The 12,662-nt window shown below is 38.8% G+C and overlaps 1 protein-coding gene across 4 annotated transcripts in view; it reads left to right on the top strand.

Annotated features, from left to right (window-relative positions):
- Positions 1-2,764: 2,764 nt before the first annotated feature.
- The window catches only part of ezrb (ezrin b), a 33,768-nt gene continuing 23,870 nt past the window's right edge, over positions 2,765-12,662 (top strand). Inside the window, exons 1-3 of one of the 4 annotated variants that reach the window (XM_037085681.1) lie at positions 2,765-2,897; positions 4,577-4,697; positions 11,680-11,763. In XM_037085681.1, the coding sequence (XP_036941576.1) occupies positions 4,686-4,697; positions 11,680-11,763 (96 nt within the window). In that variant the 5' untranslated portion in view covers positions 2,765-2,897; positions 4,577-4,685. The other 3 variants (XM_037085682.1, XM_037085680.1, XM_037085683.1) reach the window with 3 other exon arrangements.

The raw sequence follows: 12,662 nt of genomic DNA, 5'->3' as shown, positions 1-12,662 counted from the left end.
TGTGTCGACCTCCCATTTCACTGCCAATGAAAAGTTCCTGTACTTTTGAGGAAGAAATTCAGACTCAAAGTTTTAATATTTACAATATTAGTGAGCTAATAATGAAAACTAAGAAGTGTGTATGTTTTACACAACTGAATAAAAAAGCTGTTCTCAGAGGAAAATAAGGTCCCCAGAACACTGTTTGAAGCTGGAAAGGTGGCCGAGTCCACCAAAGATAAACAATTAAATTACGTTGTCCTATAAGGTCCGGTTGTTTATTCAGTCGTGAAAGCAGAGCGAGTTTATTTAGACATTTTAAAAAAATCTGTCAATAAAGAGCTTTTTCTTATGTTGAACTATTTTTTGTCCAAAATTACATAGTGCACCTTTAACATTTTGCAATTCTTTGATCTTTCCTGCTGTGCTATATTACTGCCTTATTCTTAGTGTTGTAAGAAGTAAACCAAAAGTCAGACTTAACTAAAAGTAAAGATATTGTGTTAAATATTACTTTAGTAAAAGGTCAAAGAGTAAGTAAATTGAGTAAAAGTCTCAAAGTATTTGAGTATTAACTGTACTTTAGTGTCAAAGTATTTTTCTGGCTATGAGTGTACTTAAGTATCAAAAGTGAAAGTAAATTATACATAATTACACATAGGCCATATATAAACTGTATACTTGCCATCGGCCAGTTGTCAGATCTGGTATACACCTTTCTTCTGAGATTAAATGCGTTGACTCTGATGCACTCTGAAAGTAACTAGGTACTACAGTTATCAAATACATGTAGTGGAGTTAATTACAGTTCATCACTGCATATTCTTATCATTTACCTCATTTTTGAGATAACCAGTCAAAACAACCTTTTTTTTTCTCTGTCAGGCAGAGGGTGTATTTGTCCACATCACACTTATCTGAGGGAAGTCCCTGCCTGTTAGCTGTTTGTTCTTAAAACAGTCCCCACACATGATTGGTTTTATCCTCTAACAAATCATTCAGTAAAGGATATATCAGACACAGAGCGGATGTGCAACAGGTAGTAAGGAACTCCAGGTATTTGGAGGACCATTCAAAGTGCCTATATATTTGCATCTGGCATCACACTGCAAACAGTTCATTCATGTGCTCTAACAGGCAAGTTCAATAATGTTTTGCATTGCTAAAATAGACAGCTATATCTATCTACCCGTCAAAACATTAACTGTTTGCTTTCAGACTCAAACAGACTTTCAACATTTTCTTTTTTTTTTTTTTTACTTTCAACAGGCTCAAAACTAATTGTAGTTATCAAACTTATTGTGATGATGATGACGATGATGATGGTGATGATGGTAGTGGTGACAATGCTGACGAGGGGTTAATGTAGTAAAAAGAGGGAAGCAGCGTGTCACATCACCCTCCGGTTTCGTATTATGAGGCGAAGCAGGTCTAACCTCTGATATATACGACTCTATTTTAATCCCGTCACCTGATTGGTCGGCTCACCTATGACGCCTCCCCTCTGTCCTGGCACCACTTCCTTGGTTCCGTGCAGGCCGGATGACGCGCACTTCCCATGTGAACCACAGCGTGACAGAAACGTTTGTGCCGTGATGCGTCTCAGCACAGGTGACACATATCTGACGGATGAGGTTTTAACCTGTGTGTTCACAGTCTCTAGTTGTGTCGGGAGTCACTGTTCAAACAATTATTTTCTCCTTCATGTGGTTGTCAATGGAGGCTCATTTCTGCCAATTAAAGAAAAGGAAAAATAGGATGAAAACAAAACATTATGAGATAAAAAGTCAACATTTATTTGAAGATTTTAATTTCTAAAACTCAGAATTAGGATTTCAATCCAATAATTTCTTACTTTAAAAATAAAATTCGTTTTTGCCCCCCTTAGTTTTGACCTTTTGAGTACTAATTCTGACCTTTTATCTTACAATTATGACTTTCCCCCCATAACTTTTACATTTCATGATTCTATGATTTTTTAAGGTCATAACTTGTTATGACTTTTAAACTCATGCGTGACTTTTTATTTTAATTTTACTTCACAATTATTACATTGTATCTTATATATTGATCTTTTTTCCCTATCATTATGACATACCATGAGGCTTAAAAATTAAAAAAAAAAAAAAATAAAAATCAAGGCTGTAACTTGATCAAGGCCAACTGGCAGTAATGGGCCTGTATATTTTCTCACACAACTTGTGCGAAAGTAAATATGACGTGTTAAAAAAATAACTTTGGTAAGAGTAAAATAATCCATACTAACTGTATTTGAGTAAGAGTCTTAGAGTAAATATTTTCATATTTACCTAAGTATCTCAGTGCTAAATTCTGGACATAAATGTCCCAAAAAGTAAACGTAAATTATCCACATATTCACTGTTCATCCGATCTGATGTTCAGGAATTTCTGATTATTTGAACACTTTAGTGACTAACGTGTTCAGATAAAGGTAGTGGAGTAAAAAGTAGCAAGTGTCGTGAATGGGAGAACAAACTAGCAGAATTGTACTTAAGCACATTACTCTAGCAACTGTTATAGAGTCAGTTCATTACTTTGCATCATATATTAAGAACCTATCATGGTCACAATGCAAGTTGTTTATTTCTGTGGTCCTAGATTCATAACCTACTTTACTGTTGGAGGGGGGAAACCACCTCTATTCAAAATGTCCCTTAAACAAGAATGAAACTGTCCTGTTTTTTGCCGGAGGGCTCAGAGTCCCCTGCAGGTCCCGGACCCTGGGCTCTGGACCCGCAGCGCTCCTGCAGCCTGCCGGTGACAGCGGGAACAGGCTCGGCCGGCAGCCACAGCACAGCGGGGTGGATGAGCGCCATATTGCGCCTGGGTGAACAGAGGGAGGGGAAATCTGCGGCTGCGAACCGTCCTCATCTCATCTCCGGACCTCATCACCTCCGGTAAGATCTGATAAGTGGACAACATCTGTACCTCCTGTATTGACTGCATCACACAGCACAGCGAGCTTCGGGCGGTGCCAAAAAACACACTTTGGGCCACTTTATTTTTTCCGCGCACTTTCCGCCTCTCTGCACAAAGGAGGCAAATCTCGCAACAGGTGTCAGTGGGATTACGGTGAGGATGTGTCTGGCTGCAGCACGGGGAAGCTCCAGCACAAAGGACGGCGTATTCACACCCGCGATCTGAACGCTCCGAGCTCTGGTCTTTGAAAAGTTTTAAAGATTTGTGTTGTTGTGAAACATTTGTTCTCCGTCGGCGCCGATCACAGAGGTGGAATTTCTCGTTTGCTGGGCTTGAATCGTTTCCCTGTCGCTGTGGGTGTGTACTCACTTCACTTAAACGCAGCACTCCCGTGGAAATATACCACCAAAAAACGTATATGTTACGTTTTCTTACGTGTAGAGACCTCAGGAGCCTTTATGTTATAGGTTAATTATTATTTAAGGTGATCTTGTGATGAAATAATGTGTATTTGCCTCTTAAAGCGACTTTATTAAGCGAAACCGGGCAGTTGTATTAAAGTAAAAGACTGCCATTTAATCAACAGTGGGGTGTGGGTTTGTTCGCAAATGGAGGTGTCAAAATAAAAGGCTGAAACAGAGCAGGGTGGAGACTATAAGTTTATCGTTTCTAGTGGGTGAGGCAAGTCGAGTACCATATTTAACCTGCCTGATGCCTGGATGATTCAATAGTGTCAAGGTAGAAGGGAAATATAGGACTTCCGGCTTTAACTTTCAGAATAAAGCCGTAACTACAAAATGGTTGGAATGGAATGCACTTTGACGTTTGATGGTTTTACAGAATAGGTTTAATCAGAAAGGAGGAATCTAACTGTTTAAAAAATGATGAATTTCATTGGTTATACTAAATATGTACTGTGATCAAACTGTTTTGTTGGTTTCTATTCATCAGCCAACTGATACAAAATCAGGTGACAGTAGACCATGGATTAATTTAAATCCTTTTGAGTCAGTGTGACTCGTGATTTGGGGTTTTATAAATAAAATTGACTTGAAATTAGAATTGATGAATATTCAATTTGAAATAATCATAGTGGCAACCTTAAAGTCAAATATCAAGCAAAAAATGGCAAATGTTTCTGGCTCCAGCCTGTTAAATGTTAGATCATGCCTTTTCCCCCTCATTCTTACAGTTCTGTATTTTGTGATTAAGTGCTGATACGAAGCAATGTTAAGATTACAATTTGAGCTTGGAGAATTTTTGTTGCAAGTTTTCCACTATTTTTGGGCAGTTTGCAGTCAAAATACTTTAAAAGGTAACTGAGCGTTGAATTTAAAAAAAAAGTGTTTCAGTACAATTGGTTGGTTCTAGGTGCTTGAAACATTCTTTAACAATGAAGTTAAGTTAATTTATACATTTATACATTTGAAAATGATTATGTTAAGGTTGAAATGAAAAATGGTTAGCTAAATCCCAGATGACCATTGTTTTGAAGTTCAGCGCACGTAACTTCCTGTGTAGCAGCCGTTAGCTTGCTGGCTGTCGCGGTGATTCATCCTGATGACTGTCGCTTGCAGGAGTGACGAGCTGCCCTCACCCCGGGTTTAAGTAACGCCGAAGTGTCTGAAACTCGTTTCTCCTCTTTCTCTCTTTCCAGGAAGGCACAGTTAGAAGTACAGGCACACGGAGCAACACGTATCTACTTTGGAAACACTTTTTTTTAATTTAACGACTCCTCGCACAGAGCAAGGAAAAGGACAGAAAAAATGCCGAAAGCGGTGAGTAGTCATTTGATTTATTGATATTTTCAGTCACTGTTGGTTGTGTTAGCGTTACTCTTTTACTGGTAGTCATGCTTAACTGAACCTTGACATGTTACGTTAAAGAAAGATTAAACTTACTTAATTCAATATGTATTTTCTTCTTCTTCTTTTTTTCTTACGTTCTTGTAGCTAACTTTGATTTACATCTGGTTTTGGTAAACTATTATATATGCGGTAGAGTGAATTGTAGCAGACTGATACTGATGCTAAAGCCACAACTCTATAAGAACATTAGCTTCTATTCACTGAAAACTTTAACAGTGTTTGATTCGCAGTTGATATATTGACGTCTGAGACGCGAGAGTTTATATGTTTGACTACACATAGTGTGACTTTTCTGTCTGCTAATTTAGAGAAAATCAATCACACATCACCTCATGGGAGTGACAGATTGCCTGTGGTAAAGTGATGCTGTCAAAGCAGTTTCCTCAACTTCCAAGCTAACTGTGACACATTTGACTTGTACATTTATTAACTCACTTCTGTTAAAGTGTAAGTAAATAGGAACACATTAATTGACTGAATCATAGCCAGAACAATACTGCTTTTCACTGGATTAATTATGTAATTATGTCATAGAGACTAAACAGTGACAAAAATATCAGTGAGCTCTGTGTTATAGGGGAATGCCACTCAATCACATGCTTTTCTCATACCCTGGGGGTGTCCTATATGTTTCAGCGAGCATCATCCCAAGCTAAGAACTGCTTGACTTGTTCAACTCTAGACATGGATAGTTCTGTGGATAGAGCTCTGTTTCATTTTGACTGTGCTCACAGTGTGGGCGGACACAGTCGCAGGATCTATATCTTTGAACTTTTGTCATGTTGAGACACTTGAGCAACATCATGATCAACGGGGGCAGAAAATGTCTTGTTTACATCCTCAGTTTGTTATAAATATAAGGTTTGCTTACGGTCTCTTGAAGCTATTATCCAGCCTGAAATTTGGGGGTTGCTTCCCACTTAATGGTGGGTTCTCTTAGTCTTCATGGAGTCTTGGTAAAAATTTGAAATGGTGACTTAATGTTTCCAGAAAAGCAAAAAAATAGTAGAATAAAAGAAGAAATGATTGGATGAATCTGTCCTGAAGCTCAGCAGATTTTCTACATTCATTTGCCCCACCCCAGCTGTTACATACTGTGCATTCGCACATGGCACTCGCCCCACCCTCACATCACTGTTTGGAAATTTTTAGTATAATAGTCTATGTATGTTTTATAGTTGTAAGGAAAATATGATAGATATTTACTAGACGTGGAGTAAAACAGTGAAAACCCTTGTGTATCCCCCGCACTTTACTTTAAAGGTAGAATAGAAAGCCCAAAAATGCCTGAAACAAGCGGTTAAAGTCTTGTAATTGACCCATCAATAAAGGATCAAAACTGGTAAGATTTCAGTGAAAAAATAGATAAAAACAGAAGCAGAAATTGCTGCTCAGATCGCGACAGAGACAGGTTGCTGTTGACCACAGCAGCGTATTGTGATGACAATGACTAAAGCCTGGTCAGTGTCATAAAGTATGTTGTCGGTTTGTTTAGAAAAGGCCTCATGGTTGTCAGGAGAGTCACTGGAAATGACATCATCACTGTCTGATAGCAGCAGCACATCGAGGGCAACTGTCACAAAGCAGCATTTTTGGAAGATAATGTCAGACTGTTTTTTTTTCCATGTTACCAAGAAGCCTTGATTTTAATCTTACCCTCTGGTTTACCAGTCATTTACTACATGGCCTCATCACTGACCAGTGTACAAAAATATCCAAAGGACACTAAGTCTTTTTTAATGAAGTTTTCCTTTGATGTTGTTTCCTCCAGAAAGCTTCATACACTCAGATTAATCCTACAAATGGTGAGTCTCACCAAAGCTTTGGTGAGATATGTAAATAAGGGTTTACATTTGGAATTTGGTTTTGTAATGAGATAACTGCTTTATAGCGTGTCAGTTGCTCGAGATGAAAGGAAACTGCAGTAAAGTAAAACTTAAAGGGATATTACAGCGTAAATTTAATCCATGGTCTAACACGCCGTGACACTGAGTAAGACCCCCCCTAGAGAGATCAAGTTTTCGATGAGTTGATTACCGAGTGCAGTAGAGTTCCGCAGCTCAAGGATGAAAATGTATGATTATTACTCCATGGAAATGCAATCAAAGTTCATATGTGTCTTGCCTACCAGTTTATAACAATTCTTATTGAGAGCGGACAGGGAAAAGAACAGAATTGAGCATTTCTAACTGCACTCGGTAATCGACCTGTCAGGGCTTCCCCACAACAGGAAAATGCTGCAAGAGAGTGGTGAGCTGTGTTCTCTTTTCAGTAGAAATCTAGCAAAGCTAGCAGTTGTTTGATGCCTTGAACTATGTGCTTGGGCCCTATTTGTACTGTTGCTGAAGTTTGGTGCTGTTCTGAGCATTATTTGTGGCTATGAGTGGCTTTTTGATGGTGGTTTCTTGGTGGAGGCATATACTGCAGTGTCTTTTTATTGTGCGGTCTCTTCTGAGGTTGTAAAGCTACATAAGCTAGCGGTCAGAAAACTTGATCTCTCGAGGGGGTGTCTTACTCGGTGTCGCGGTGTGTTAGACCATGGATTAAACTTACACCGGAATATTCCTTTAAATTATATATAGGCTGTCTAATTCAGATATTGGTGTAATATTATCTTACATCAAATCAGATCAAGCAGTCATGAAAACATTCAGTTATCATCGTGTAGGAGTTTTTTTAAATTCCTGAAAAGCAAAGATAAATGAAGATAAAAGTGCTTAACTTGCTCTAAATTTGATTCCAACCGATACAGAAACCTTTTATATACCTTACATCATTGAAAAAACTTCAAAACAATCTCTTTTTGGAAAAGAAAACACATTTTCTTATTGCAAAGGACCAAAATGCCCAGTGGCAGGAGCAGTTAAGGCTCATATTGGTACTTATGTGACTCATGTTTCAGTTATTTGAATGACACATTGTCAGAAGTTGTAGTCCTCCTTGGCTGTCCCAGAATCCTGTTTCCTCCACTGCTCCATGACACAAATTGTACAAGGCGTGGCCATGATCAACATGGATGGGTGTTTCCTTTTCATGTCCAGTCCTATTGTTACTGTTTGTTCCTTTAAATAATTGATAACTCAGTGGTGGCTGGAACACCCTCGAGCCCTGATTCATAGTTCCTAAAGTGGTGACAGGTGATCTAACTGTCATTCAATTACGTGCATTTAATGTTGACAGAGCTGTGAAAGTACACTTTAAAGATATGTCACTTTCTAGAACTTAAGCTCTTGGGCCTGCTCTCCATCCCTGTTGTACCTCTGCTCCAGACCCAAGTTGTAGCTGTTGTTTATGACTATATTGCCTTCAGACCGTTTCAGTGTGTGAAGCCCCATGGTGTCTCCAATTGCAAAAGACTCTTGTAAAGCCGGCCAAACGATGTGGAGGGTTAAATATTGAATGGTCCTCACTGAAGAATGCAGTGCAGCCTTTTCACAGTTTAACTACTGAGGTGATGACCGCCTCAGTTCTTTAACTTGCCCCAGAGCAGCTCCTTAACCTCTCCATTGAAGTGTCTGAAGGAAGGACATCCAGTTTATGATTATGTAGAACAGGAAAGGACGGCGTTTCTTTCCACTTTTAGGGGTTGTGACTAGGCATTTGGCATTCTTGAGGAATTACTTTATTGATTAATTTACAGATTAGTACCCTTAGTCAAAGCTCTTGCTCAAATTTTTACCTCTGTAGTTGTTCTATGGATTACCTCAAAGCAACAGATCTGGGATATAGGATCCCCCTATCTCACTGGTCAAAAAAACCACCACTAACATCTGGTTTATGTCTTCACTGAGAAAGGATACAATCTGTATTCATTCCCAGGTTGAATGACTCTGTCGTAGTCACAGATATTAATCGACAGCAGCTCCAATTTTTTTCACTTCTAAGTTAAGCAAGAAAACAATCAACGGATTAATTGACAAACTATTGTGGAGTGGCTAACTTTCTTATACATATTAAATTATGTAATGTCTTAATATGTGAGCTTAAGAGGTGTAAGGAGGTGGAGTTTTTTTTAATTCTTGTCAGAGCTAGCTAGCTGTTACCAGTCTATATGCTAAGATGAGCCAATTGGCTTCTAAGTGTCACTGCAGTATTAACAGTGTAAACCTGAGAGTGGTATCAATCTTCTCATCTTGACTCTTGACAAAAAAGTGAAAAAAGCTCGATCCTTTATGAGTTTTAGTTTTATGTAAGAAAAAGTGTTTTAAAGTAAGAAATCCTGAACTGCTTTTTCTCCTGCATTGCCTGTGTCAGCAGAGAGCTTGTGTTACTTGTTGTTATTGTTTCTTGGTTACTAAAGCTGTGAACCTTCAACCAAGAGCGTGAAAACGCGTTCTATGTCATTACAGAAAGTTAGATTTGTCAGTTATTACTGTTATGACTCATGAAGCAGGGCTTTATATGGTTAATATGGACGCCTGTACTTTCCTCTGACTAAAGTTGCTCATTGTGGAACTCTGGGTCTTTGCCCGATATATTTTTAGCATATGTGTCATGTTTTCTTTACCGCTCTGAATGGCCTCAGTTTATTGTGAGTTACCGTTGGAGGACTTACTTTGAGATCAGATATCACTCACTCGCTGGTTTCTGTTGGCTCGTCTGCTCCGCACATTCACATGTTCCATTCTCTGCTCGTTTGGTTTGGGTGTGTTTTTGCTAGGTGCCCCAACTGTAAGTGCTGCAAATAAAGATGTTGACTGAAGCATCCTGAATCAGAGGTGCTACTACCAGATTGTGAAATTGCTTTTAAACGAACTATCACTTTTTAGAGCATTTTATGATCACCTCTGCTGTAATTTTGTGGTTGTTTTCAAGAGTCTGGCCACAGCAGAATGTAGTTGATGATAGCGAGGGACTGCTGGGGCACTGCAGCTGAAAGGGGATCTTTGTTTTGCTGTGCAAAGCAAATGCAGCATTTTGCCTCCTTCCCCTGCTTTTTAGCTGTAAGTTGAAGCTGGTTTCCTTGTTGGACAATTAAATCCAAAAGTTTTAAATTGGAAGAAAATGTGGTATTACAGTTTGGCTGGGCAGTATATCTACATTATCTGTATGATATGAGACTATATATTGTGTTCTTACATTGGTAAGTGTTGCCCTTTCCTGGTTTTAAGGACTGCGTTACAGTAAAAAGATGTAATTTTATGCATTTACCGAACCGAATTCAGATATTTATATATCCGCCGATAAACACACATTGTTTTTGCAGTGATCCCTCAAACAGTTACAAAGATATGAAATGGAGGTAGAATATTTTTGCTCAACGTTAACAATGTCTAAGATGACCTCAGTGCACTGAAACAACAAACCTCACTGCTCTACCATTTTTTTCATTATGACCCCTTAAATTAGTTTTCATATCGTCGTATATCCACCTACATGTGCCGATTTTGATTTATCAGTGATCGGCCAACACTACATCAGTTGGGCTCTAGTTAAAACTATTGATATTGTTTTAAGATTATATTGCTCCGCTCTATTCTTAGTGTTTCACTTCATTCGTTTTCGTAAATCAAAGTCTGCCTTGCCACAGATCATGAGTTTAAATCCCAAGTGAGTCAACTCTGCTAACCTCACTTGAAAGCTGCCAACACATGGATGAAATGAAAGCGGGTCAACCTTGAATATCCACTGTCTAGACTGCTGTCTTCTTACAATACCTTGGACAGCACGATGGTGAGGCGCTTTCCATCCAATGCTGTGATTGGATTTGGCACCTCTGGCAGGGTTTAAGCCTGCTCAGCCTGTGCAGCTTCATCGGAATCGGTGCAGCTCTGAGTCACCAGATAGTCACCCAGACATCCCTTTTCCAGTGGGCGTCACTGAATTTGTTCACCACTGAGACTTACAATGAGCTGGAGATGAAAGATGTCACTGGAGGGCTCTGTCAGCAGGCTTTTTCTGTCTTCCCTCTGTGTCCACTACTCCCTTTGTGTCACTCTCACTGAGCATTAATAAGTTCAGTCAATACTTTGAGGGTCTGTGTCTTTTCATAACCCCCGCAAATACCAGACATGTGACATTATACCCACAGAAAAGAAAGTCAGTCTGTACATTACCTCAAAGCATCTATTGTAAATATTTTCGCATTGTTGGCCGACCTTTGTGTGAAATTCAGATGCCGTTTGCTGATTACTAACCAAACTTACAATACAGAATATTGTGCTGTTCCATTATGGGACACGGTTGACGTCATTTTTCTCTGCAGCTCACTGGTCATGTTATTTGTAATGGTTTTGAAATCGCACATGAGTCATTGGGGTGGATCCCTGTAAATGGACATTAATAGTCGATGCTCAAGAAGCAGGTTTCACACAGATGGGCCACTGCATTTGGTATGCACAGGCCGTTCTTATCAATGATTAACCAGAGTGCTGAAAGACTTGTCTTTTTTCTGTGAATGGTTGAAGTAGCTGCCATATTTAAGTCCTCTTCTTTTCACTCTATTCATTCATTATAACATCAATAGTGCCTCTGTTTAGCTTGGTGAGTCAGTAGCAGATGAAATGTTTTGATATGTCACTTCATGGCACTATTCCTTAAAATGAAAAATTTGAACTATCACTGGATATTTTTACCAAAAGTACATCAGATTTTTGCAACAGAATTCCCTTCAATCAGCCCATCTGGCTCTGAAAAAGCAGAGATAAACACAGAGCCCCGTGTGTTTACTCTGCAAATACACCCCCTTTCCAAACACACACACACACACACACACACACACACACACACACACACACACACACACACACACACACACACACACACACACACACACACACACACACACAAACTAAAGAAGTGCTCTATGCTTTACCTCGTATTGGTCCCTACCTGTGAGGAACTCTCTGTTGCTCTGGGTCAGCTTTTGAACTTTTCTCATGTTTTTCCACAGGTCAATGTTCGCGTCACCACCATGGATGCTGAGCTGGAGTTTGCCATCCAGCCCAGCACGACTGGCAAGCAGCTGTTTGACCAGGTACAGTGCACATCACTGTTTTGACCTATTAAAGTGTAAATCATGTGTTATGGAAGATTTTGAAAACAAAGCGATGTGGAATGATGAACTAATTGTAATCAAGTTTTGAGATCAATAAAAGGCAGCCAATCCCAGCTAAATGCATATTTACACACATATTCAGTACATACACAATGGCTCTCAGTAGAGCACATACCCATATATATATATATATATATATATATATATATATATATATATATATATATATATATATATATATATATATATATATATATATATTACTTGAAATTGATCAAAAATATTTTTGGTTTTACCATGCAAAAATCAACTAAAGCTTAAACAAAAAGTATGTACAAGATAGTGTGTCCAAGAAATCATATCATACAGTTAATCATGTGTACTTATTTTACTGACAACAAGGATTGTTCTCAGTCCTTCATCAGGTAAATGTTATTTAGACAAACAGAGTTTTTGATTAGACGCACCTGCCAGCAAGACTTTAAAAAGGCAATGAAAGTGTTTCTTAAACTTTCTCCAAACTGCTCCAACCTTTGGAATCATGCCAGATAACTGGACTGACGTCTCTAAGATAAATCTGTGTCAGCCGAAACTGTCTGCCCTCATTATCATCCTTCAAGAAGCTCTTTTTATTGATTACATTGAGGTCTTAAAAGTTATCTCCAACAGACGAGATTACTGGAGCTTTTGGCTTCAAGAGACTTTATCAGTCTTTGTCTTCCCGTTTAGCTTCGGGGATTGTTATGAATCATTTCCTGTGATTAAATATTGCAGGATGTGAACAAAGAACTAATAAAAACTAGTGATTAAATATTAGACATTGATGAGGTCTGTGAAGTAGTTCATCTCCATGCAGAGTAAAAGGTGTGGCCACAATA

The sequence above is a fragment of the Acanthopagrus latus genome, chromosome 22 (genome assembly GCF_904848185.1).
Source record: "Acanthopagrus latus isolate v.2019 chromosome 22, fAcaLat1.1, whole genome shotgun sequence".
Classification (NCBI taxonomy): domain Eukaryota; kingdom Metazoa; phylum Chordata; class Actinopteri; order Spariformes; family Sparidae; genus Acanthopagrus; species Acanthopagrus latus.
The sequence above is the reverse complement of the archived record's forward strand: the minus strand, read 5'-3'. Positions and strand labels throughout refer to the sequence as shown.